The sequence below is a fragment of the Ambystoma mexicanum genome, chromosome 4p, assembly GCF_040938575.1.
Source record: "Ambystoma mexicanum isolate Mex_15411 chromosome 4p, UKY_AmexF1_1, whole genome shotgun sequence".
Lineage (NCBI taxonomy): Eukaryota > Metazoa > Chordata > Amphibia > Caudata > Ambystomatidae > Ambystoma > Ambystoma mexicanum.
Genome location: NC_090927.1, coordinates 1,221,977,671 through 1,222,003,390, shown reverse-complemented (window position 1 = coordinate 1,222,003,390; position 25,720 = coordinate 1,221,977,671). Strand labels below are relative to the sequence as shown.

The 25,720-nt window shown below is 49.0% G+C and overlaps 1 protein-coding gene across 4 annotated transcripts in view; it reads right to left on the bottom strand.

The window, feature by feature from the left end:
• MAP4K3 (mitogen-activated protein kinase kinase kinase kinase 3) overlaps positions 1–25,720 on the bottom strand; it is a 2,398,077-nt gene that overhangs the window by 863,850 nt on the left and 1,508,507 nt on the right. For all 4 annotated transcript variants that reach the window (XM_069606874.1, XM_069606875.1, XM_069606876.1 and 1 more), the window contains one exon: positions 15,339–15,463. In XM_069606874.1, coding sequence (XP_069462975.1) covers positions 15,339–15,463 — 125 coding nt within the window. The remainder of the gene's footprint in view (positions 1–15,338; positions 15,464–25,720) is intronic.

The window sequence follows — 25,720 nt, the reverse complement described above, 5'->3', positions numbered from 1 at the left end:
TATGACGCTCTCGAGGGTTTTTATTTGCCGAGGTAGACTACTCACTGCGTTTCTCTTTTACGGGTCTTTCACCCGGGTTATCACCTCCAGGCATCTCCGAGGGGGACAAGACCGCGTTCTCGAAGACCCTTAGCATTTTCTTTACAAAATTCCTCCCATTTAGCTGGAGGGCTTTGTTTAGTGGGGCAGATGACCCTTTCTGGGGAGTTTGAAGATGAAGAAGGTGATCTATGACGCCTCTTCGTAGCATGTCTCGATCTGGATGAGTGGTAAGAACCACTACGAGATCTCGAGCGGGAATTTTTTCTTCAATGGCGAGGAGACAAATGTCTCGATCCGGCCGAGAACAATTTCGAAGGGGTAGAAGATTTAACAATCTTTCCTTTTTCTAGCTTCCCACTACGCTCCCTCAAGGCTTTCACCGTCATGGACATACACACTTCACATTCCGAACACTGGTGCTCTGAGCACAGGCACCACAGGCAGATCCTGTGAGGATCGGTTAACGACATCTTTTTTCCACAATCCCGGCATTTTTTGAAACAGGATCGCAGTGTCGATGCGGACGAAGATGCCATCCTAGATTCAAAGAATTTTTCAATAAAATCGAAGTTTAGAAAATATTCACTGAGGAACCGAGCATTGCGTCTTAGAGGCTTACGAAGCGCGGAAATACGGAACTGAGCAATGGACGCTGCGCGAGTCTATACCAATGATGATGTTGGTGCCGATACGGAGGCCTTCGAGGGACACCGACTCGAGGGACGTTGACGCGCAGCGCCCTCTACTGGATATATTTTCTGAGGCCAGCAAGCTGGAAGTGGATTTATCAAAGATAAGAAATACGTGGGAGGAACAATCCATTTGAAATGAGAATTCTCGTAACACTTGATAATACACTTCAAAGGGCACTTTCACTTTTGTGTTTGTTCGCGGTTACAATTGTAGCAACATTAGAAAGGAAAAAGACCAGGTTATTCTATTATCGCTAATTGCGCACGCATGCGGTTTTCAACAGGTCATACGGCAATGCATTTAGTCTGCCAACACATATCGAAAAGTAACTTAAAGGGAGGAAAATATGTAGTTCGTGCAACATGAGATTAGTTCAAGGTTCTAGAGATGGTTTCTGTGCCTGGAATGTCGTTCAAGTCAAAAACGCAACCCAAGCTAAAGGCAGTTCGGAGAGGGCTTAAACTCTTCACAAACAGTGAATAATGAAGAGGTCCTGCGGATTTCTTCCAGAGTCTATAGTTATTGAAGCAGCAAGTTAGCAACTATTAAAGGAGACCTAATAACGGACTCGAGAAGGGGCCACAAGCAGCAGCTTGGGTCAGAGATAAGAGGGGGTTGCCCTAGACACCTCTACTTGCACTCCAACGCTGTAGCGACTTCTTGGAATCAGGTAAGCAATACCTTTTTCCCACAGTACCTTTGGTTGGAAGAAAGTGTTCGCGTTGGCTCCTCTGCGATGTGGCAGCTCTGGACCCGACCTCTGGATTCCTTGGTCTGGTGACGAAAGGCAGGACAATGGACAATTTGCTTCACTGAATGTGTTGGGTGCCAATCTCTCAGACTATAGAGTTTTGGGAGAGAACTGTAGTTACTCAAGGATGTAGAACAATAATCTTAAAGGAGAACCCTAGGGGTCCCCAGCAACACTGCCCATAAGGAGCTGTGTGCTGCAATAGTAAAAAACACAGATGCCTTTAAGAGCTATGAAGAATACAGACTCCATAGTACAGGTAGATAAAGAATAGAGTTCCAAAAGGCAGAGCCCACATGAATGAATGAGTGGAAAAAGGCTCCATTCACTCGGGATTAAAAGAAAAAGGTACAGAAGTGCAGCAAAAAGTGTTGGGGGTCTCCAAGGAGAGGGGATGAAGCACAATAATGATAAATCTCCCTAACAGAGGTCGAAGACCTACTCCACTAAGACTATCGCCCAGCATGCCTCTTGCCAGGAATTTCTTCAAGGAGAACTGTCTGCACTTCCTGTTGGACTCCTTTGCAAAGAGATCCACTTTTGGGGTACCACACTGAGAAAAGATCTCGAGAACTTCCTGGTACATCTCCCACTCGTATGAGACTGTGCTCTGTCGGCTCAGGGCGTCCAACCAGCCCATTCTCCGTCACCACCAGATGGACTGCCGCGACAGATCTGGTTCTCTTAACAGCTAGAACCACAGCTGCATTGCCTCCATGCAAAGAGGAAAAGACCGTACACCTCCTTGCTGCTTCAGGCAATACATGGCAACTGTATTGTCGGTCATAATCAGTATGTGATCCTCCTTGATAGAGGACTCAAAGGCCTTCATGGCTAGCCTGATCGCTCGCAGCTTCCACCTATTGACCGCTCACTTGGACCAAAGGCAGCTCATGTGCAGATCGCTGCAACAAGCTCCCCAACCTTTCAGGGACGCGTCTGTGACCAACCTGACCTGGGGCCACAGAGGCCAGAAAGGTGCTCCCGCCATCATGTTGTCTGTGTTGGCCCACCACGTGAGATCATTGGCCACCGACCTCAACTCCCTGAGAACATCAGTCAGGGTGCCCAAATACTGGGACCACTGAGCCCTCAGTAGCCACTACAGAGATTGCAAGCGTAACCTGGCTTCTGTCATTTAAAAAAATGCAGTTAGCCATGAGGCCTAAGAGGCGGAGGAAGGAGACAGTCAGCAAGCTGGTGCGGCTCTGGAATAGTTCAACCATCTGTCACACACTGGTGACTCTTTCCTTTGGGGGGCGGGGGTAGACTCCCTTCCCGAGTGTCCAGGACTGCTCCGATGAACTGAAGCCTTTGGGTTGGCGTTGTGTGCGACTTGTGAAGTTTTAGGGAGAAGCCTAGCCTGTGCAGCAGCGAGTAGGTGTCTTCAAGGTGAGACGAAACCTGCTCTGAGGACTTTCCCCTGATCAACCAGTCATCCAGGTATGGAAAAACATGAATGCCAGATCTCCGGAGATACGCCGCCACTACTGCCATCATCTTGGTGAAGACATGCAGAGCAGAGGTCAACTCAAAGGGGAGCAGCTTGAATTCATAGCGTCTGTCCCCAATAAGGTTTCTTCTGTGCCTCTGATGGATGGGCACATGGAAACATGCAGAATGCAGATCTAACGACACCAGCCAGTCCTGTGACTGCAGAGCCTGAAGTATTTCTCGTAGCATCACCATTTTGAACTTGTCCTTCCTCAGAAACCTGTTCAAGGCCTTGAGATCCAAAATGGGATGCAGCCCTTCCTTCTTCTTGGGTACCAGTAAATATTGGGAATAACAGCCCGTCTCTCTCTGTTCGGGAGGTACCTTTTCCACAGCACCCTTTAATAACTGGGATCACAGTTCTTCCTGGAGCTCCTGTTCTGGTTGTATGGGAGCAGGGGTAAGGGGGGGCTGTCTGGGGGTCTTCGCAAGATGGGTAGACCGTTCTCCCATTGGACGAGCTGCAATGCCCAGGAATCTGAAGTGATCTCCCACCATTGTGGCACATGATCTCCAATCCTCCCTCCAACTGGGGAAACGGAGGGAGAACTCAAGGCGGCTTTGCGTGTCATGATGCCTGCCCCCGGGAAACCAGACCAGGCCCAGCAACCCCGGAAGCAGGCATCATGCCATTCAGAGCATGCCCAAAAACCCCAGTTAGGGCTCATTTCTAAAAACTTACCTAGTGCAGACCATGCTGCATACTCACCTGGGGGAAAACCACTATAGACTTACCTGCCTCTCACCAACTGCCCTTTGGACTCTTCGTGGGGGTTAAGTTGGCAACCTACAAGGAATCGGAAAGAGTGAACATCAGACATTTGAACTCTTACAAACTATTGGACCCTAGAGTCAATACTGGAACTCACCAATTCCTCCATGCCAGTGAAGTAACTGGTCATCTACGCGCCCCTGCACTCGATGCAGGATGGAGAGCCCACCTTTCTAAACCATCAGGTGAGAACAAGAGGGAACATCGGGAGTGGTCAGTGGGCAGACAACGGGAGTGGAAGGTGGGTTAACGCTCGAATTACGGGAGGTTAATTCCCTTTCTTCCTTGCAGAAAGATATTCATACGAGCCGACAAACGAAGTAAGTGGGGGTGTCCAGTCAATCATCTCGGTTCTACGTGGCACCAAGCCGGTCCAGATCGACGTCCCCGTGGGAACCAGGTGAGCGTAACATTGCGGACGGTGCCGACCCCACAGTTGCTGCTGTCTTCTGTTGCCCCCTAGAGGCCCTGCTGGCCCTTCCGGAGTGCGCGAAAGGCCTCTGCCCTTCCCTGGATTTTGGGGGTTGTGCCTTTATACCCAATGGGACAAACCTCAGCGACTTTGCAGCCTATTTGGATTCCTTGAATATTTCTAAGAACTCATTGGCCCTAGGACCGAACAGATGCTCGCCATCAAAGCCAATGTCGAGTAACTTGGATTTTACACATTGGGTGAACACCCCGAAATCTGCAGGGGGGTGTGCTTGCGCATCACTGTAGCCGACCCCCATAGCCCTGCCAAGACAATCTGCAACTTACAGGCCTGATTACAAGCTTTGGCAGGGTACATCCTTGTCTTCCACCACTAAGCGCAGAAAACCTTCCTTCTTTTCCCTTTCCGGGATGTGTTCCGCCGCTTCCAGAATCATCCTCCAAAGGCAATGAGTTTACTTGAAAAGGACCGAAAAGCATTTACTGCCTTGAGAGCCATGCTACTCGAGGAAAATACTTTCTTTGCTAAGGCATCATATAACTTCGACTCTTAGTCAGTTAAGTAAGAGGGCGAAGTGGACAGCCTAGTATTCACTGATGCTGCCTGGACCACTAAACCCCCCCGGCGTAGAGGGAGTCGACAAGTATATGGGATCTCCCCTCACGGGTATGTATTTGTTTGTCAACTCAGAGTCCACTGAAGGTGTGGAGCAGGGTTGCTGCCAAATAAAAAAACAGATGGTGCCCGAAGTGTATCGGACACTCCTGTCCCCTGCACACCTTGATGCTGAACAGGTCAGCCAGAATTACGTAAATAATTATAAACTTGCAAAGTAAATTACTTTGTGTTTAAAGATTTATTTTTAAACAGTAAACCTACAAATCAGAGGTAAGTTCTGCATTCAAGTCTTCCTTTATATTCTAAGTTAACAGCACAATGCGTTGTACATTTAGTTCTTTGGCAAACAGAGGCAATGGGGGTCTAAAATGGCCGCAATGAAAGTCATTGGTGGACATCTGCCTCGAAATCTGTGAGCTTGTAAGCTGACAGCGGATTTGAAGGGGCACACTAGCCCAAGGCATCGACCACTCTCCACCGTCCTTCGATACTGGTCATTCACATGGCCATAAGTTTGGGCCTGTGGAGTGTCCAGGTCGGGGGAGGTGGCCAAGCCACTGGTGTTGCATATGCCTACAGCCAAACTAATGAGGTCGGCCTGATCGGCGAAAAATTGCCACCTGATCCTCCTGGCACCGGCTGAAAATCGAGAGCCTGCACTCCCCCGCCCAACCCCCCATCTCTGAAAATGAAGGCCATTTTGTCATAGAATGATGTTAACTGGTGGATATATGACGTCTTGTATACCAGCGCTGAGATCGACCTTGATGTCGATGCCGACAGCGGCATCCATGTCATGGTCGACTGGTCGGCAGTTGATGTTGGGCCCGAAGGTGCTGAATTCGAATCTGTCTCTTTGGTGCCGGTAGCACCAGGCGCAACTGGTACCTCTCTGGCTTTCTGCTATGAGGGTTTCCACGTGCACACAGTAGCCTCCATCATCTGGAGCATTTGCTCCCTAAACTCTTCCCATTCAGCTCTGAACGTACCCGAGCCGGATTGGGACCTACCTCGCTCCTCAGATGAGGCATAATTATGCCTGTAACGATAGGGACACTTCTTGTGAGAAGAACAAGTTACTTACCAACTGTAACGTTCTTTCGATTGGATATTCCTCGCACGTATTCCTCATCTTTAGATATGTTGTCTCCCAGACCTGCTGCTTCGGAAACATTCTTCACCAGAGGGCGTTGTGTTCGAGGCCGCGGAGTCGTAGTCCCTCGAGGGGCGACGTCGAGCGTCGATGTCATCTGCTGAATAAAGGGCTCGAGCAGCGTCCGTTACCTTACTTCTGTTTTTACAGTGTTCACGGTTGCATCAGCTGATCAGGCTTTAAGTCCTCAGGCTCTTAAGGAAGTTCGAGTGCAACTGGTGTAAACTGTACGGAGGGGTAGGTTGGGAGAGTCGATGAGGAATACGTGGGAGGAACATCCAATCGAAAGAATTCGAATGGATTGTGTCCTCCCATGTATTCCTCATCTTTAGATAGGATCCCAAAGCAGTAGGAATTTGGAGGAGGGAGTACCAGAAATTTCAATTATGGACTAAATGAATGACAGCTTTTGCAAAGAGTCCTCTTTGATATGAAGTAGAGTCAAATCCCAGATGGGCACCTAAAAAGGTCTCTGAGGGGAGGGCATGGGTGGGGGTGTTAGGCAGAAACCTGTGCAGTTTCCTCTGGGACCACTGCAAAAGATTTAGGTCTACAGGTGTTTGGCAGTAAACCCACTTCGTAGCAGTCTGTACCACACAGATTCACTTGGTAGCTGTGGCTGAGCAGTCAGACTTCCCTCAAGAAGAGTTAGGCAGTATACAGAGTATTCACAATAGGTCAAGAGCACACAATAGAACAAGTAAACACTGACCAGGGCTTGGTGTAAAAGAGGTATAATTATTTATTTAAAACCACATCTAGAAAAACACACAGGCACTAATAGTAAGCAATTAAAAAACACGGTCACTAAAAGATATACACTCCCTTAAAAGAATATTAGACAAGTCTTAAGTAAAGCCCCACTTATTTTCAGACAGCGGTGAGCGCTTAACGTAGACGGCACTCTAATAATTTGTTTTTAAAAAGGGAGAGAAAAGCAGAGAACAACTTGAAACAGATCCAAACACTTTTACAAGAACAGAACAAGAGGGGAAGGCAAAGTAAAACCGTGAATTCAGAGTCAGTAGGCCGGATCCCCTTTAAGAGGATCGAAACGAAATGTGTCCAAGGTCACACGGTTGCAGTGCACAAAAGTCTTGTAATGGTTCAAAAAGGAGTTGGATCAAAGAAAGGGACCAGTTAGAGGGTCAAGGCGGCCAGCCCAGTCCAGAAGGTTAAGGAGTTATTACCTTGTTGCAATCTTTAAAAAGGGATGCCTGGCGGACACAGTACCTTAAAGTGCTGAGAACGCTCCAGCGGGGGCAGTTGTTCCTGGCAGCGGATGCAAGTCGGTGCTTCGTCCGGGGGAAGAGAGGATCTCGTCGTGGAGGAAGACAGGAGTCCGTTGCACTGCCAGGGAAGAAACCAGCCGCGGAGTTTCTCAGGTACAAGGAGCGGTCCGTTGATACGCGGTTCAGTGGCGAGTGGCTATCCGGCTGCTGGGGTGCTTGGCACGGGCAGTTCGACCACATACCGGGCTGGCTCACACCTTGGGCCAATCACACAAGAGTGCGACTTGAGTTACTAAGGTAACTCAGTCCAGGGTGCCTAAACCCTGTCACGATGCCCGCTCCCGGGGAGCAGGCTCAGGCCCTGCGTCCCCGAAAGTGGACATCAAGTCCCCGGGGAAGGTCGCAGCAACCCCTTATAGGGGCCCTTTGGACAGCGTCCTGGCGCCTATGGCGCCAGGCTCATAGAAAACGTCAGACCTGGCGCCATAGGCGCCAGGCTCATTATGAAAGTGTTTGGGTGCACTTACCTGATGCAGATCATGCTGCAGAACCCCGGCCTCCTTGAGGCCTGAAAGGAACTACTTTACCTGTGGGACTCATTTACCACCCGGGCGTGGTCAGGGAAGGATACATACCTGATTGGAGGAAGGACACATTCTAGGAACTTCTTCCAAGGCTATTTAAACCACACCCGATCAGCCAGACGTGCTTCGCGTTGTTCTGCATCTAGCAGCTGGACGCTCACCGTGTCTGCTCCTGCATCTTGACTTCTGCCACACCTGCCAGCATCCTGAATCACCTGCAAAGGAAGGGAACAAGAGAACAGAAGAAGGAAAAGGCCTCACCTGCAAAATCTGCATCCCAGAGACATTTCGCAGACAATCCTGAAAAGGAAGACATTTATTTTTAAAAGCACATCGCATTGATCGCTGCAGCGCCGCATTCTACTCACCTTTACAGGGCGCCTCCATGTTCAGCAGCGACCATCCGGATTCGCAGTCGCGCCCCCGCGCCTAGGGAGAAAAAGACAAGAACAAAGGTGAGAGAAAGAAGGGAAAAGGGAAGCTAAAACTCCATGTCAAGACTTACCTGTTGGGTCATTCCCTTTTCATTTCGGGTCCGCGCCGCATCCAGGCATTTTCGGACCCCGGCCCCTAAGGGGAAAAAGACACTAGCACTAGAACATTAATGCATGGACAAAAGGGGAACCACTTATAGAAAAAACTTACCTGGAAGCCAAGCAAGTTTGGTTCTCACCCATCCGAAAATCCAGTGACGTAACTGGATACCAACGCGCCCCTGCATCAGAAGCAGGATGGAGAGCTCGTCCTTCCAGACCCTAAGGTGAGACGCTACGGGGAAGCACAGAAGGGTTTTGAGGAGGGTGAGAGGGGTAAGTGGGAGGCCGATTGCATTACCCCGCAGACAGTTAACCCCCTATTCTCACCTACAGAAGGATACTTCTGCGAGTCAGACAAGCCAGATCTGGGGCCCGGTCCAGTCCGTCTTCCGAACCCTGCGCATCACCTTAGACGAGGTCACAGCAGCGCAAACCAGGCCAGCGCCCCCGTGGGAGTCAGGTGAGCGTTACAACCCCCTCCCACACCCCCTGTGGTACCCAGACAGAGTGGCACCACTTTTTGGAGGCTTCTGTGGAGAAGCCCGCCAAAAAGTGGAACAAAGGGCTCGACTTGGGTTGGAGTCACAGAAGAAAACACAAACGTCATTTTAGAATCGAGTCTTGGCAAAAAATACCAACTGGAGAATTAATATTAATTAAATAAACCCGCGGTATGTTCGAGGCTATGAGAATTAAATAATTAAAGTTGGTAGCCTCGAAAAATGGGAAAATCCCATAGGGAAATACTTGCGGTCGAATATAAAAAGTAGTTTCCACACCACCAGCCAAAACTCGATCAAGGGGGACCGAGACGTGCCCCCTCGACTAACAGACCCCGGGGCAATCGAATTGCTCCGACCAGTACGTCCACAATATGATGGTTTGTACTGATTTTTGTTAATAATTTGGGACTAGTAAAGCCAATGGTGACTTTACATGCCCTGGGAGGAGACAGTAGTCAGTCCCAGGGTATAGAGTCTATGGTGGGGTGTCACTATGACACCCCTGTGTTACTGCACGGAGGGTGCTGTGTAACACACATAGGAAAAACACATGAGACCCTATGGAGTAAAGGACCCCATAGCCCATAAAACACATTACCAGTCAAAGGAATACCATAAATCATGTCCAAGAGTGGGAGAAAAAGAGTCTCACTCTTGGCAGGAGGAAAAAACAAACTCCAGAAATCCAGCAAAGCTGCTTGGGGACTCACTAGGTTAGGAAAGTCAGCCCAAAGAGAGCATTCTCCCTAACAGGGCGGGCGGGGGGGGGGTACACATTTATTAGCCCTTTCAAGAATTGAATTACTAAGGCCGTTTTAAAATAGGACACCTCTTCAGAGGAATGCTTTAAGATAAATAGCGCTGCCAGATATCCTTTTATAGTGCCAATTTGGAGCCCCAAATTGGCCAAGTGTAAGAGGAAAGAAAGTACTGTTGGAGAATTACAAAGAAAAGGATCCATATTCCCTGCACCAGTTACTGAAATTATGCCAACGACACCGATACAGGGATTTTGTTGCTGGCCTTCTGGCCGAAAGCAAAATCTCCATTACGTCATCCGGGAGGTGCCAATCCTTATATCTCAGCCTCTCAGAAACCATGCGTGAAGGCTGAGTGTTTCGACCTCCGGATGGAGAACCAGACCTTCCTCTTGCGAGACAAAATCCTCTCTTTGTGGAAGACGTATTGGAGGGCAGATGGACATGTCCAGAAGGTCTGGGTACCACGTCCTCCTGGCCCAATCGGGGCAATTAGGATCATGGTTTTCCTGAACTTTCTCAAACTCCTGATTACCTGAGGAATCACGGGGGCTGGAGGAAACAGGTAGGAGTGGAAAAACCCAGTCCACCACGAACGTGTCCCCTAGAGCTCCTCTTGGAGGAAATTCCCTAGAGAAGTACAGCTCGCACTTCCGGTTGGCACCGGTCACAAACAGATCCACTTGAGGGGTTCCCCAAAGGGCGAAGATCGCTTGAAGGACTTCCTGAGATAGCTCACATTCGTGGGAGACTGTGGTCTGCCTGCTCAGAGCGTCCACCACTGTGTTCAGCTCTCCGGCTAGGTGAACTGCCGATAGAGAGATTCCTTCTTGCATTGGCCAGAACCAGAGCTGCATAGCAAGTGATCCTACGCCTCCTCTTTTGTTGAGATAGTACATGGCCACGGTGTTGTCCGTCATTATCAGGACATTCTTTCCCTGTAGAGAGGGCAGAAAAGCCTTCAGCGCTAGTCTGATTGCCCTCAGCTCCAAAAGGTTGATGTGTAGTTTGGACTCCAATGGAGACCAAAGACCGCTGATTGTCAGATCGTTGGTGTGGGCTCCCCACCAGGTAAGTGAGGAGTCTGTCACTACCGGTATCTCCAGCAATGGTTGCCAAAAAGGTTCCCCCTTGAGGATATTCTCCTTGCAAGCCCACCATAGGTGATCTTGAGCCACTTTGGCTGGGACTTGCAGAAGATCCAACATCTCCCCAGAAAATTTGGACCATCGAGTCCTGAGGGACCATTGAAGGGATCTCATCCTTAATCTGGACCCTGGCACCAGAAAAATGCAGGATGCCATGAGGCCTAGCAACCTTAGAAAGTCGAATGACGGTAGAGGTTGGGCATTTTGAAACTTTGTTACCATCTGCAGAATGTGGTGAGCGCTCTCCTTGGGAGGCGAGGCTTTCCCTGAGGAAGTATCCAGTACTGCTCCAATGAATTGGAGTCTTTGGCTTGGAATCATTTGTGACTTCTTGTAATTGAGGGAGAAGCCCAGTCTGTGTAAGAAGTGGTAGGTCAAGGCCAGATGTTCCTGGGCTCGTTGGGGTGAACATGCCCTGATTAGCCAATCGTCCAGATAAGGGTAGACGTGAATCCCCCTTCTCCTCAAATTTCTGAAGTCCGAGATGGCTCTCAATCTTCTGTCCACCTTATGGGATGCGATCAGCCGCTGATGTCATGCAGTCCCACAGGGTATATGTAACTCTTGTTAAAGTACAAGTTACATTAGTCGATTTAAGGGCAATGCTGCCCGAAGAAAACACATTCCGGGCCCAAGCATCAACTTTTTTATCATCCCTCTCTGGTGTTATTGATGGGTAAGCTGACTGCCTAGCGGAGGTTGCAGCTTGAACCACTAGACTTTCAGGGGACGGATATTTAGATAGATATTCTGGATATGATAAAAATGGCCTATATTTTGGTACAAATTTCTTGTTTACTGCTGAAATAGAATCAGGAGTATTCCAATTGACCATCACCCTCTTCTTAAGTGCTTTATGGAATGGAGGAACACAATCTTTTAGAGAACCTTCACTCAGGATGTCCGTCATGTCAGGTCATCCTGGTTGAAATTTGGGGAAGCGGCCATCCAACCCATAAAATCAATGACCCAGCCCATGATATTTCTATAACTAGGATCAGCATGATCTGTACGGTTTGGTCTCTCAAATTCCACTTCAGGTGAAGTGTCTAAAACTGGCATTTTGGAGAAAGTCAAAGATCTGTTATCTAGGAATTCGGGTCCAGTAGCTCTTCAGGGACTTCTCTGGCTCCAAACCTAACTCCAGCTGAAGTGACATCCTCTTCAAAGGAGTGTTCTTCAAAAACGGATGACATGGATCTGAAAAATTCCTGTCTGGGTTGAAGATGGAAAGCTTTTTCAGGTAAAGAGGGTGGTATTTACTTAGGTATGGGCAATGGCAATGACTTGGGTATCGGGATAAAAGAATGCCTCGATAAAGGCGTCGATAAAGAAGATGCTGTCTTCGACGTTTTCGCAGGAGGCTTTGATACTGTCGAAGGTGCTGGCGGTTTCGACGCAGTAGTCGTCGACTGTGTCGAGTCGAGTTTCGACTTCGATGTTGATTCCGCTACCACCGATTTATGCACCGCAGGTTTCGTCTTAGTACGAGATGTTGGGGAACTTTCCCTTGATGACACTCTCGACTCATTTTCAGCTCTCGCGAGTTTAGACTTTGATTTCCCTCTGCCACTTTTAGAGTGGGTAGAGGCATGATCTCCATGCGGCATCTTCGAGGGGGTCTGGGACGCTTTCTCAAATATTTTAAGCATCGAAAAAACGGAACTGAGGTAACAGGCGCTGTTCGAGCCCTTTATACAGTGGATGACATTGATGCTCGACAGCGGCCCTCGAGCAACAACGACTCTGCAGCCTGGAACACAGCCACCAACACAGTGCCCTCTGGTGAAAATGTTTTCCGAAGCAGCAGAGCTGGGAGACAACATAGTTAAAGATGAGGAATACGTGGGAGGACACAGTCCATTCGAAGGGGTAAGCTGAGAAATGGCTCCTGAAGTTTGATCTCTTTTTAGCCTTCTTATGACTGCTGTCCTCTTTCTCTGCAGTAGGGTACTCCGTCTCGTGTTCGGTCGACCGAGTAGCCAACTGAGTAGCCGACTGAGTTGGTGACTTCAAAAGGGGTCAGGGGGTGGGCGTCACTCCACCAGTGTTAGGGAGAATTCTCTTATAAGGCTAATTTCCCAAACCTAGTGAGTCCCCCAGCAGCTTTGCTGGATTTTTGGGGTTTGTTTTTTTCTCCTGCTAAGAGTGAGACTCTTACTCCCACTCTTAGGCAAGATTTGAGGTATGTCTTTGACTTATGTGCTTATGGGCTATGGGGTTTCTTTTTACTCCATAGGGAATCATCTGTTTTTCTGTATGTGTGGTACACAGCACCCTCAGTGCAGTACCAAAGGGGTGTCACAGTGACCCCCAAACAGACTCCATACCCTGGGACTGACTACTGTCTCCCAGGGCATGTAAAGTCACCATTGGCTTTACTAGTCCAAAATTGTGAACAGAACGAGTACAAACCATCATATTGTGGAAGTAATGGTAAGGGGTAATTCGATTGCCCCTGGGTCTGTTTTCGAGGGGGCACTGGCCCGTCCCCCCTCGTCGAGTTTCTGGATGGTGGCAGTGGTTACCACGCGATATATTCCACCGGAATATTCTCTATGGGATTTTCCCCATTCATTTTAAACGCACCACTTTTTGGTGCAATGTTAAAGATACCGCTGGTTTATTTATTTAATATTAAATCAACGGTTGGGTCTTTTTGCCAGAATTCGATTCTAAAATGATGTTTGTGTCCGTCCCTGTAACTCTGACCAAGGTCGAACCCTTTGTTCCACTATTTTGGCGGGCTTCTCCACAGAAGCCCTCCAAATGGTGCCACTCTGTCTGGGTTCGACAGGAAGGGTGGAGGGGGGAATTGGCACCCTGGACTGCGTTACCTTAGCAACCCAAGTCGCACTCTACTCTGATTGGCCCAGTGGTGAGCCGCCCGGCTCACCACTTTGCATGTGTGATTGACAGCTAGGCTGATGAATGGGGGTTTTTCTGCATAAAAGCAGGGCCTTTGGGACTGGAACTTCAGAAGTCACCACAGGACCTAAGAATCCAAAGAGGGACGAAGCTGAGCCATCTGCAACGACGACACCACCGGTGAAGCCCTGCTGCAGCTACCTCACCACTTTCCAGACGACAAGAGAAGATCTTCTGCTGGACGAGTCTTCTTCCTCTGAGCTGGTGGGACCAACCAGTTCACCCTTTTCGCCTTCCAAAGACGGCCCTTGGTCGAATCGCCCGTGCCAAGCACCCCGGCGGCCGGATAGTCAAGCTCATCACTTTTGACCGCGAATAAAAGGACTGCGCCTTTTAATCGGGAACTCCACGGCTGGTTTCATCCCTGTGCAGTGCAAAGACTCCAAGTTTCCTCCTCGACGAGATCCTCTCTTCCCCTGGTGGGAACAACGAACTGCAACCACTGCCAGGAACAACTGCCCCCGTTGGAGCTTCCTTTCTCTTTAAGGTACTGTGTCCTGCCTGGCCTCTGCTTTCTACAGATTGCTAAAGGTTACCCTTAAATCCTTGGCTTCTATACTGGGTTGGCTCCAGACCTCTAACTATATCTTTTGACTCACCCCAACCTCTTTTGAACACTCTGCAAAGACTTTCAGTGCACTTTAAACCGTGTGATCCTGGGCACATTTCGCTTTGCTCCATTTAAAGTGGGCCTGGCCTATGAACTTTGGCTCTACAGTATAACCTGCCTTTCTCCCCTTGCTCTGAACTCTTAAGTGTTGGGAACTGTTTTAGTTTATGCTCTGCCTTTTCTCTCGCTTTTTAACCTAAACTATTGGAGTGCCATCTAGGTTAAGCGCTCACTCCTGTCTTAACAAATAGTTGTGCCTTAACCCTGACTTGTCCGATAGTTATCAAGGGAGGTGTATATATTTACCTGACTGTGTTTTAGATTGCTTTTCATTGAGAGTGCTAGTGTATTACTTAAAGTGTGTTTTAAATAAATAACTATATACTTTTTATACAAAGCTCTGGTCAGTGTTTGTTTGCTCTACTGTCTTTTGGCCCTATTGTGTATACTCTGCATACTGCCCTACTCTTCTTGAGAGAAGTCTGACTGCTCAGCCACAGCTGCCAGGTAAATCTGGGTGGTGCAGACTGCTACCAATTGGGTTTACTGCTGCTCCTGTAGTCTTAATCTTTTTGCAGTGTTCCCCAAGGGAACTGCACAGGATTCTGCCTAACAACCAGCACCACATGCAGATCCTGTGTGGGTCAGTGAAAGGCATCTTTGAGTTGTAGTCGGTGCACCTCTTGAAACCTGACGGCTTGGGAATGGGCATTTTAATCACAAAACGTTGAATAGGAAACAATTGGAAAGAAACGCAGTGAGAATTTTCTCATGAGAGCCGTACCTCGAGCAGCATGTCGAGCGTGCGGAAAAAAGGAACTGAGGTATGGAGTCGACGGCCACCTCAACGATTCGCGATGAATCCATGGCAGAGTTGAGTTGCACGAAGGCCCCTATCAAAATGTTGTCAGAACAGCTGACGCTGGAAGGGACATCTATCTGATGGGGAATCTGATAAGGAATTTGCGGGAGAAAGCCATCCATTGAAATTACACTTTGAAAGAATCCTTTCTGGAAGCCTTAGCCAATTTGAATGTACATTAAATATATGGCTAATCAAAAAATTATTTGAAAAATACAAACCAGAACATCTTTCTTGTCTTTTCTTGTTTGAGAACCCGGTTGGGTGGCGCTTCTGGTATCATTCTGCCACTGCAGTGAGGAACCATCCCGATCTCCATTCGACTGCAAGGAATTTACGCCATTGCCTTAACAAGAAAGGTCTCATGTTAGAACTTTGGATGGTTTAAAATGTACTGATCGTCTGTTAAACAGATGTACCCGATTTTTAAGTTCATAATACTGTACAATGATTAAATATATAGTTCCACATCATTATTACATATGGTTTAGATAACACATACACAATAAAACATACTGAAAAATGTGTACTCATAATGGAGTACACAACAAATGAAAACAATTATCAGTAAAAAAAAATGACAAGTACATTTCCAAATTCAGTAGCATGTCTTAATAGTTACTCACTGTAGTGACTAACATACTCTTAGTCCATAGTCCCCTTTCCTCCATACTGCATGGCGTCCCTCTCTAGGGACGGGAGACAGCACTTTCTTCAACAGAAAACCCTACTTCCCCATTAAATTTTGGGACGCAGTCCTGGGAGCATCCTCTCCCCTGACTCCGCCCACCAGCATCACTCAGTCCCCATAGACGCGTGTTAGGGAGATTTCTCATGCTATGGCTAATTTCCCTAACCTAGTGAGTCCCTCAGCAGCTTTGCTGGATTTCTGGAGTTTATTTTTTCCACCAGGTAAGAGTGTGAGCTTTTCCCCCACTCCTCCCTGTGTTTTGCCATGTGTATTCCAATTGTGTTTTTGTGATTGTGGGCTCTGGAGTACACCACTTCAGTAGCCCCAATCTTTGTGTGTTACACAGTACCTTCAGTGCAGTGACACAGGGTTGTCTTTTAGACTTCCCCACCGACTCCATTTTCTGGGGCTGACTACTGTCCCCCCCGAAAAGGGTAATGTGCCATTAACTTTACATAGTCACTTTTAACCACGGATCCAGTACAACCCATTTTATATGGAGTATTGGAAAGGGTTAATTCTTAGCCTTTTTTATCTGTGCGTCTTGCGCATTGTTTTGCGCCCTTAACATTAAGACTTGGTTGGTGGCAGTGGTATCTAACCTAATTTTCCTACCGCGATTATATTACATAACATGGTACCGTTTTAGGCTATTTTAGTAGCCTCGAACTTTAAAACCGCTTGCCCAAATACTTTTTATTTCGGCTCTGGTTGGGTTTAATCACCATTTCTTTTTTGTTAACATCCTTCTTGGGTCTTTCTTTTTCTTTGCTTGGCAAACCAGGTTTGCCTCCTTTGTTGGCCGACCTTTGGCGAGCTTCTGACCAGAAGCCCTCCTTTGGCATCTGGGTGTCTGGGTGGGCTGAATGTGAGGGAGGGGTGTAGTCACCCCCTGCACAGGGTCTCCTTGGAGACCCAAGTCCCAATTTGTGTTGATTGGCTGAGGTGGTTGTCTGGGCTGGACAATCCCCCTGCTGAGTGATTGACAGCCAGGCTGTGTGAATGGGGGATTTTGGCATAAAAGGAAGGACTCTTGGGCTAGAAGTCAGAGTTGCCACTGGAACTGCAAGGAACCGAAGAGAAGCGGAGAAGTAGACGGCTGCTGCAACCCCGAGTCCCAGTGAAGCCCTTCTGCAGTCCTGAGCTATCTACCCTTCAATGACAAGAGAAGATCCAGTCCGGAGTCTTCTTCCCTTGAGCCTGGTGGGATCAACCAGCTCACCCTTTCTTCAGTCAGAGCACCCCCTCCTGGGTCGAAATCACTGCTGTGCTGTAGTGGTCCGGATAGCCATCAGAAGAGCCCTCCCCGGATTTAAAGGAGCGCACCTTTTATTCATCGTTGTCTTTTTCGCTGCTGCTGGCCTCATCCCTGGGTAGCGCAGATCGCTCCAGACGTAGTCCTTGTCCCCACGACTGAAGCCAGAGGAACCGTGAGTCTGCAGGAACTACCAGGAACAACTGCCATGGCACCAGCTTTTCTCCAACGGAATAAGGTACTGTGCACATTTGGTTGTTCTCTCCGACTGGCCATCCGGAATCGGGGTGAACCCATTTCCTCCACGAAGATTTATACTTTCTTCCCTCCCTCCTATATATTTTCCTTTCATTTGAGAATATCTAAGTACTCTTAGCATCTCGAATCTCGAACTGTTCAATGTGTGATCCTCAGCAACTGAGCATCTGCTCCATTGACACGGGCGCAGGCCTATTGACTTTAATCAGTATCTTTGAACAAGTCCTCTGATTCCCTTGCCTAGACAAAATAATTGCCTGTGATTGTATCCCCTTTTCCCTTGTTTGAAATTCTAAAGTACAAAGTGTGATTTAACTTTGTGAGCATTTCTATCCGCGGGTACGCTTTAGTATCGCAACACCGGTCTGTCAAGTCCTAATGTATTTACCTTGAATTTACTGGAACAAGTGGAAGTGGTTGTGTGTGGTGTATTTTACATGTGGTTTTGAATTTATAAAAGTGAAGTGTTTTATGAACAGATGGTTTTAAATAAATGTACTTATATTTTTTACCTGAAACCTTGAGTCAGTGTTTGCTTGAGTCACAGTAATTGTGGTCCTTTGTGTAATCTCTACTACTGTTCATTTACTCTTGAGATAAGTCTAGCTGCTCCGCTACTGCTACCACTTTAACAGTGTAGTACAGGCTTGTACCAAAGGTGAACTTGTATTACCACTTGTAGTCTTAATTGTGTTTAGTGGTCCCTAAGGGCACTGCCCAGGATTCTGCCTAAAAACGCGTCGACAATATTTACCATTACCTAATGACACCAGTATTAAGGGGGAGGATGGTGGGACGTATTGAGGAAAGGTGACTATGGACTAAGAGTATGGACGGTGAGTAACTATTAATTACTCTTTCGTCCCGTCCCCTTTCCTCCATAGTGCATGGGCGATTACAATTGAATGTAGCACCAGGCTGGAGAATGTAGCCCCAGACTGGATAGGAGACCCTGCTTAGGAAAATAGATTCCTTAGAACCGCCTGCCCGACAGCTGGGTCTGACTTGGAGCCGGTGTCCAAACAGTACTGCTTACAGAAAGCCAACAGGGTGGCCAGTTAGCCACCCCACTGATGACCTGCCACGGAACCTGCCGTTGGAATGCTATGGCCTTGGCTCCAACAGTATAGGCGTGCATGCTGGCCGACAAAGGCCTGTGCTGCCCCTTGTAGGCCTCCATGGAGGCGGAGGCATCCACTGTGCAATAGAGGCCTTGGATGCCCGATACCTGGGCCTTGACCCCCGAAGGTAATAAACAGTGCATCCGACTTGCGGAAGCCCTTGGGTCCTGTCCAGATAAAAAGTTCAGGGAACATCTGACCACCAGACAGTGCAAGACCCTCTGAGCCTCGTCCTAGGTTCAGCAAAAACCAGAGGTAAGGTTACCTCGTTTACATGGGAAGCGCAGGGTACCTTGGGTAGGAAGACCATCTTCTCTCTATGAAACGTGGTATAGGGTTCTGAGGCCACCAGAGCCTGGAACTCATTGATTCGGCGAGCAGAGACGAGGCCCACTAATAAAGCCGTCTTAATCATGACGAGCCTGATGTCCGCTCTTAGGGCTTGTGCACAGAGGGCCCAGCACTACATTGAGGTCACACACAGGGTTTGGTTTCTTGAAGGGCGGCAGAGCCTAGAGAGGCCTGCCAAATGTCTTCTGACTATCTGGTTGGAAGAGGAGAAAGTCTCCTCTGAATTTCTGCAGGCCTCTATGGCTGCCAAAAAGGCGTGGCATGTGTCCACCTGCAATATGCGCAGAGAAGGAGAGCACATCATCTCTTTAGAGTCCGCCCAAAGACACAACCTAGCCCATTTACTTTTGTACTGGCTCCTGGTAGCATTGCTCCTGGTCCCCTGAATGAGCTCTAGGTTAGCCTGCGAGAGGTGCTTCAGCGTGCCTGTTCAGGAACCACATGCTGCAAGGGCTATGTTAGGCAGACTTTGTATGCAGTACCCTCTGGGATCACAAACCATAATTCGGACTACAGGTACAAGGAACCCAACCTTTGGTATAAGCTTGTACTACACAGTTCTTGTAGCGTGTTGAGCTGCCAGGCTTATCTCAAGAGGGGAAATGTAAGCTGTAGTGGAGTTACACAAAGATTCAAAGTTAAAGGTTTTCAAATAAACTCTTACACTCAAGGTTTCTTGCATAAACAATTAATTTATTTATCAGTCAGTTATAAAGCCTTCTTCTGAAAGGAGCAATAGAATAGTAACACACAAATACACTTTAATACTGTACACTCTTGAGTTTCTGAATCAGTAGACCCTTTTGGGATGGCCCACAGACAACCTACACCCACCAGTGACTTCAATAACAAGGGTGCTGGGACATTAATATCTTACTGTTGGCATTCTGAATACTCTTTAAAAGTTGGTAAAGGGCAAAGGTTATTAGAACAACAAGAGACCACGCATATTCCTAAGCAGGTAAGTACTTTTAGATTTTCCTAGAAGCTTCATTCAGTTCAATAGGCTAAGCCAAAGTCAACGGGCAAAAGTCTTCTATAGGATGAAGCACTTCTGGTCAGTAAATGGAAAAGTCTTTGCACAAGTTCTTAGGAGTCTTTGATGAAAAGAAGAATCATGAGTTGCAGAAGTGACAAGCACTCTACAGTAAGAGGTAAGTTCTCTCAGACTTTTTACAGTACCTTTAAAGATGAAGAAAAGATGCAGGAGATGACTTCTGTTCCTGTGCAGCTCTGCAGGTCTCACTGTTCCTGGGCCTTAGTCATGGGGACAAGAGGGAGGACGTCAGGGGACTCCTGCAATGCACTGGAACGGTCAGAACTTGCAACCGGCAAACTTCACTTTCAGTGGCTGTTCAGTGTTTCAGCTCCTCGCGTCAACCACAAATAGCAACACCGCGGTTCTTGGCTGTCGAGATGGACTTTCCTTGCTTCTGGGGTCCCGCACTCTGTTGAGGGGGCTCAGGCTTGGTCAGTCCTGCTTCTTGGGAGTCCGGAGCCTTCTTAAAAGCAAGGCACACAATCTGGTGTTCCTCTCCCTGGCTAAACGGTTTCCAGCAGCAACTCTGTGGAAATTCAACCAGCTCTGAGATGATGTCCAGGTGGCTTACTTTGGAGTTGATTGGTCCCATCAACTCAAGGGGAGAAGTCGTCCTTGCAGGGGCTTCTCCGTCGATGCAAACTTGGCGTTTCGGCACTGCAGCAGGGCTTCACTGGGCAAACCAACGGTCCAGGAGTTGCAGCAGGCGTCCTCTTCAAGTTCTTCTTCGGTTCCTTTGTCCAGTGGTCGTCTCTGCCTTCCAAGCCAAAGGACTCGCCTTTTATACAGTTCTCTCCCATTCACTCCAGCCTGTGGCTGTCCTTGCCGAACACTCAGCTAGCCAATCACCACAGAGTGCATTTGGTTCTCCTAGGAGACTAAGTACAGGGAGTTCGTGCACCTCCCTCACTTCCTGCCTACCCCAGACATTGTGGAGCCAGAGGCGGGTTTCATTTCAGAAACCCTGCCAAAGGCAAAATGAAGAAAGAGACCAAACCTGGTTTGGCGCACAGAGCAAATCTCAAGGACCTTTCCACAAAGAAAAGGCCAAAAAAATACGACCAGGGCCATTTTGACAAAGATGGCTCACGTGTGCGCTTTAGTTTAGCTGCGAACGCAGCCTGCGGTAAAGATACACTATGGTAGTTCGAACAAAACCACTGCCACCAGCCATTCTGTGAGGAAAGGAACATTAAACATGTTAAATGATAAACTATTATTCTAGGATACTAGGTCACCCCTCCAGCACTCTAAGATAGGGTGTTGCTGGGTCTAGAAAGTTACAATGCTAAGTAAAGTCAATTTCACTTTACTGCTCTTGGAAACAGTAGTTTATCCAAGAGAAGGTAATCTGAAAGACTTCCCTGTGTCAATGCACTGAAGGTGCTGTGGGATACAATGTAAAAGATGATGCCTATGGATTTTGTCAGACTCCATAACCAAAAGAAACACAGTGATCAAAATCACAATGAAATACATCAGAGAGTGGGAATAAAGGGTCACACTCTCTCCAGGTTAAAAAAATCAAGTCCTCCAAATCCAGCAAAGTTGCTGTGGGTCTCTAAGGTGGAGGGAATTAGCACATTTCTGAGAATTCTCCCTAACAGGCTAACTTCTGTGGAGCGGGGTGGACGACCCTGCACCTGTGTTGCGCAGAAAAGGAGCTGGCCCCCTAGGAAGGCGAATGGGTGGTCTGTCCGTGAGGCAGAGTAGTTCGGAGAACCACGGTCTCGCCGGCGACCCTGGAGATATCAGGTGACACGATTGCTTTATCTTGCAGATCGCCCTGTGGACCAGCGGTGTGGGAGGGAAGACATGCACAGTCATGACATCCCACTGTATCTGGAATGCGTCGCCATGCGAGCCGGGGTCCTGCCCCTGCCAGGACGTGAACTGCTGGCACCTCTGGTTGCTAGAGATTTCCAGCAGTCCCTGGTTGTTCAATTGCCTCTCCTAATTGTCCGATCCCTGTCTGCTGAGCCTGTCCGCCTCCAGGTTGGACTTGCTCGGGAGGAGGACAGCCGTAAGGTAGATCTCGTTCTCCAAAGGAGGCCCAGGAATGCCAGGTTCTGCGTAGGTTGCAGCTGAGACTACTGGAGGTTTTTAATCGCAAACCCCAGGTCGTGGAGTGTGTTCATAACTGCGGAGAAAAAGTGGTGTACCGCCTCCGGAGATCTCACCCTGACGAGCCAGTCGTCCAAGTACAGGTAGACATAGTGGCCCTGGGCCCAGAGCAGGGCTGCCACTGCATTCATGAGTCCAGTGAATACCCTGGGGGCCGAGTTGAGGCCAAGGGTTGCACCCTGTATTGGAAATGGCAGCCCAGAATACTGAAGCGCAGGAAGGCACGATGCGGCTGCCAAACTGTGACGTGTAGATAAGTGTCCTTCAGATCCAGGGAGCATATCCAGTGTCTCCGCAATGAGTAGGAGTAGCCATCTTGAATTTTTGCAAAGGGAAGGAGAGGTTAAGGGTGGAGCAGTCCAACACAACTCTTCGGCCAGCCTGGCTCTTCTTTTGTATGGTGAAAGTCCTAGAATAGAAGCCCAATCCTCTCTGGGAGGCTGGGACTTCTTCCACTGCCTGCCTCTCAACGAGCGACCGAATTTCCGCCAGCAGAGTTGCTGTCTCAGTCTGTGGGAGTGGAGGGAATGAGGTGGGGAGAGGGAGGAACCGGTAGGCGGTACCCTGAGGAAACTACTGGGAGGATCCAGTGGTCCGAAAAAAGTTCTGGCACCAAAACTGCATGCGAACGGCAGGCCTGGCCCCACAGGAGACACGTGGACCCGAAGAGACGTGTTCTGCCTGCTTTCCCTCTGAGGCTGCTGCAGAGGAGGGGGACTGGAAAAAGCCCTTGCTTCCCCCCCTGTTTGCGCTGATGCTGACTCAGAATGGTCAGGCTGTCTGGACCTCTGTTCCTGGAGACGCCGGAACCCACCCAACATTCGCCCTTATTGGAGCGTTGATGCGACTGGGGGTATATGCCTTGGGCGTGGCCTTCGTTAGGATAGATAACGACTTCGCGGTTTGCAAACTGTTCTTTTTATCTATTCCTCACCAGTGGTGGAGTGAAAGAGGTCACTACCCTCGAAAGGAAGGTCAAATATGTGTTCTTGGACGTTTGGGTTAAACTTAGTAGCCAGAAGCCAGACCGTCTTTCTCATGTCCGTGGTGATGCATATGGCCCAGCAAGAGGTATCGATTTGGGCCACAACAGACTCCATGATGTCCTGCGCTACCAGCTTGGCTTCTCCTAGCCCGTCTTGAAGCATGCTTGGCTCTGCACCAGCAGTTCTGGAAGGAAGTATGCTATTTCCTACCAAAGCCTTTAGTTAACGGCAGCCTGCATGGCATCTGCGTTGGATTGACACGGATGCAGCGGAGCATTGGAGTACAGCTTCTTACTGTATGCCTCCAAGATCTTCTCCTCCTTGCCGAACAGCACCGAGGGCGAGGGGGCCGAGGACGAATTAGGCTTAGCACAGAGATCACTGAAGAGTACGGTTGAGGGTGCGCCGACAGCAAGAGTGGATCCCCCTCCATATGCCTATACTTGGCGTTGAGGCGTGGATTGACAGGTTGAGCCGATTGTGGCTTGAGCCGCCCCCTCTTCTCCAAGGTCACAACATCCTTCTACATAGAGATATCCATTCTGGTAGGGGGTCGTAAGTAGAGGACTTCTGCCAAGAACCCCTCGGGCTGCTCGACCTCTGGTTGAGGAAGGGCCAAATATTCTGCCAAACCTACAAGCCGTTCGTGGAAGGCCATGGCTGACGACGGCATGTCAGAGTCCTCCTCCTCGTCTGTGTCCACCAGAGTGTCCGACTGGTCTGAAGCAGGTGGCTGGGTGCCGTGGGCTGCAGTGTGGAGACCAGCGCCTGCTGCGGAGGCTGGTGTGGAACAGCCTGGACAGTGGGAGGTAGGGGAGCCGGAATCGAAGGAGCCGGCAGGGCCAGTGGGGGCTGTGCGGGGGCATGTGGAGCCAGAGCCATAGGAGGAATGACTATGGGCACCAGTGGAGTGACCGGGGGGAGAAAGTCACTGACTGCATTCCGCAGAATGATTCCCCATCTGAGGGATTCATATCAGGGCCAAGAGCCTTTCGAAGAACCTGTCTCCGGAGGCTGAAGAGGTGGCAGGTGATGTTGAAGGAGTGGCTGAAGAACCACCCTGAAACTCGTCCTCCTGTCTGCTCCATTCCTAGGAGTGTCATCGGACGAGCGGCCATGCGGTCTGGCGCAGTGGCCATTTTGTCGAGCTGCGTGCCACATCGTGGTGCTTGGCTCCCTGGGCCCGGCCTCCTCCAAGACTCTTGGCGGTGGAACATGAGGCCTACTCTGCACCTCAGGCCAGGGCCTTGAATGAGTATTGCCCTTGGCAATGTTGCCGGAAGTGCAGCGTATAGGCACCCCCTCAGACATTAGGCTGGTACTAGGGCGTTGCCCCTCGGGTGTACACCTGGTAAAAGAACCTTGCGGTCCCTCAGCACTCACCCGGAACGATCTACTGACACCTCTCTGTGAGAACCACAGAGGTTCCTCCCACTCAGGCGCTTCTTTGGGAAGGGGTCGCCCTTACGGGGTGCGATGGAAAACACAGCCCTCCCTTAAACCTCTATTCTGTCTGACTAAGTCCTTCAAGTCCTCTGGAGGCGACCTTTCGAAGAGCTCCCTCCTACCTAGCTAGATTGTTCTTCAGTGTGTGTGGAGTCAGTGTGTCGCACAACGCGGTACATCCTTTTCAGCTGTGCACAGGACCAAGGCAGCAGAGGCAAAGAGCGTGAGGGTCAGATGTAGGGAAGAGCCCCTCGTAGGCTGGACACCTGCTAAAGTCGACATGCGCTGGGGAGGAGCGTGGCACCGGAGGACCAAGTACCTGATTGACAAGAAAGAAGACAAAAAGAAAGAAGAAGAATCCAGGGAAGAGCGCGAGGTATTACATGGCCGAAGCCAAACCCAGGAGCGCTGGTGAAATCTGCCTGTCAACGTGGAAAAGGGGACTGAGGGGTGGCACCGGTGGGCGGAGTCAGGGGAGCACATGCTCCCAGGGCCGTGCCGACAGTTGTCTATAAATTTAAAGGGGAAGTATTTTTTTTTTCTGGTGAAAAAGGTTCATCTCCCGTCCCTAGCGAGGGACACCATGCAGTATGGAGGAAAGGGGATGGGACGTAAGAGTGCAACATAATTATGTTTATTGAGTTTATATAGTGCTGTACACCAAAGCGCTTTACAGAATAACAGGTACAGTAATGAATGAAGCATAATTTACAAACATCAAACAAACCAGTGGCACAGTATTTAGAACAATTTATTTAGAGGGGGGAGGGGGAAGGCAGGGGCCCTTACCCTAGTAATGTTCTTTCTGATGGATTTTCCTCTCACAGATTCATCATTTTAGATAGAATTGGCAGTGTCAGCTGGGTCTCTGAAATTCTTCTCCAGCAGGGAGTATACTGCAACTCCAGTGTCCAGATCATTTGACGCTACTGCTTCTTGTCTCTGGAAGTGACTACAGGTAGCTTTATATGCAATGCATCAAGCCTCATGACCTCAGTTTTTCCATTTGTCTCTGGTTCAGCTACTTGAGAGAACTGATAAGTGGACCACTGAGCTCTCCAACTGTGAGGCAGGTTGGGAGGGTGTTAGATGTATCACTTTTATGCTTCATGCCCTCTCCTAGTGAGACTCCCAGCACGCTTTGCTGCACTTCTGGACCTTTTTCTTTCAACCCTGAATGAGTGGAGCATTTTTTTCACTCATTCATGTACTATGCAGACTGTCAGCCCCATGGTTCTAAAAGGTATCTGTGTTTTACTACTGCAGCACACAGCTCCTTATGGGAAGTGTTTCTGGGGACCCTTAGTGTCCTCCATTAATACTGTTTTTCTA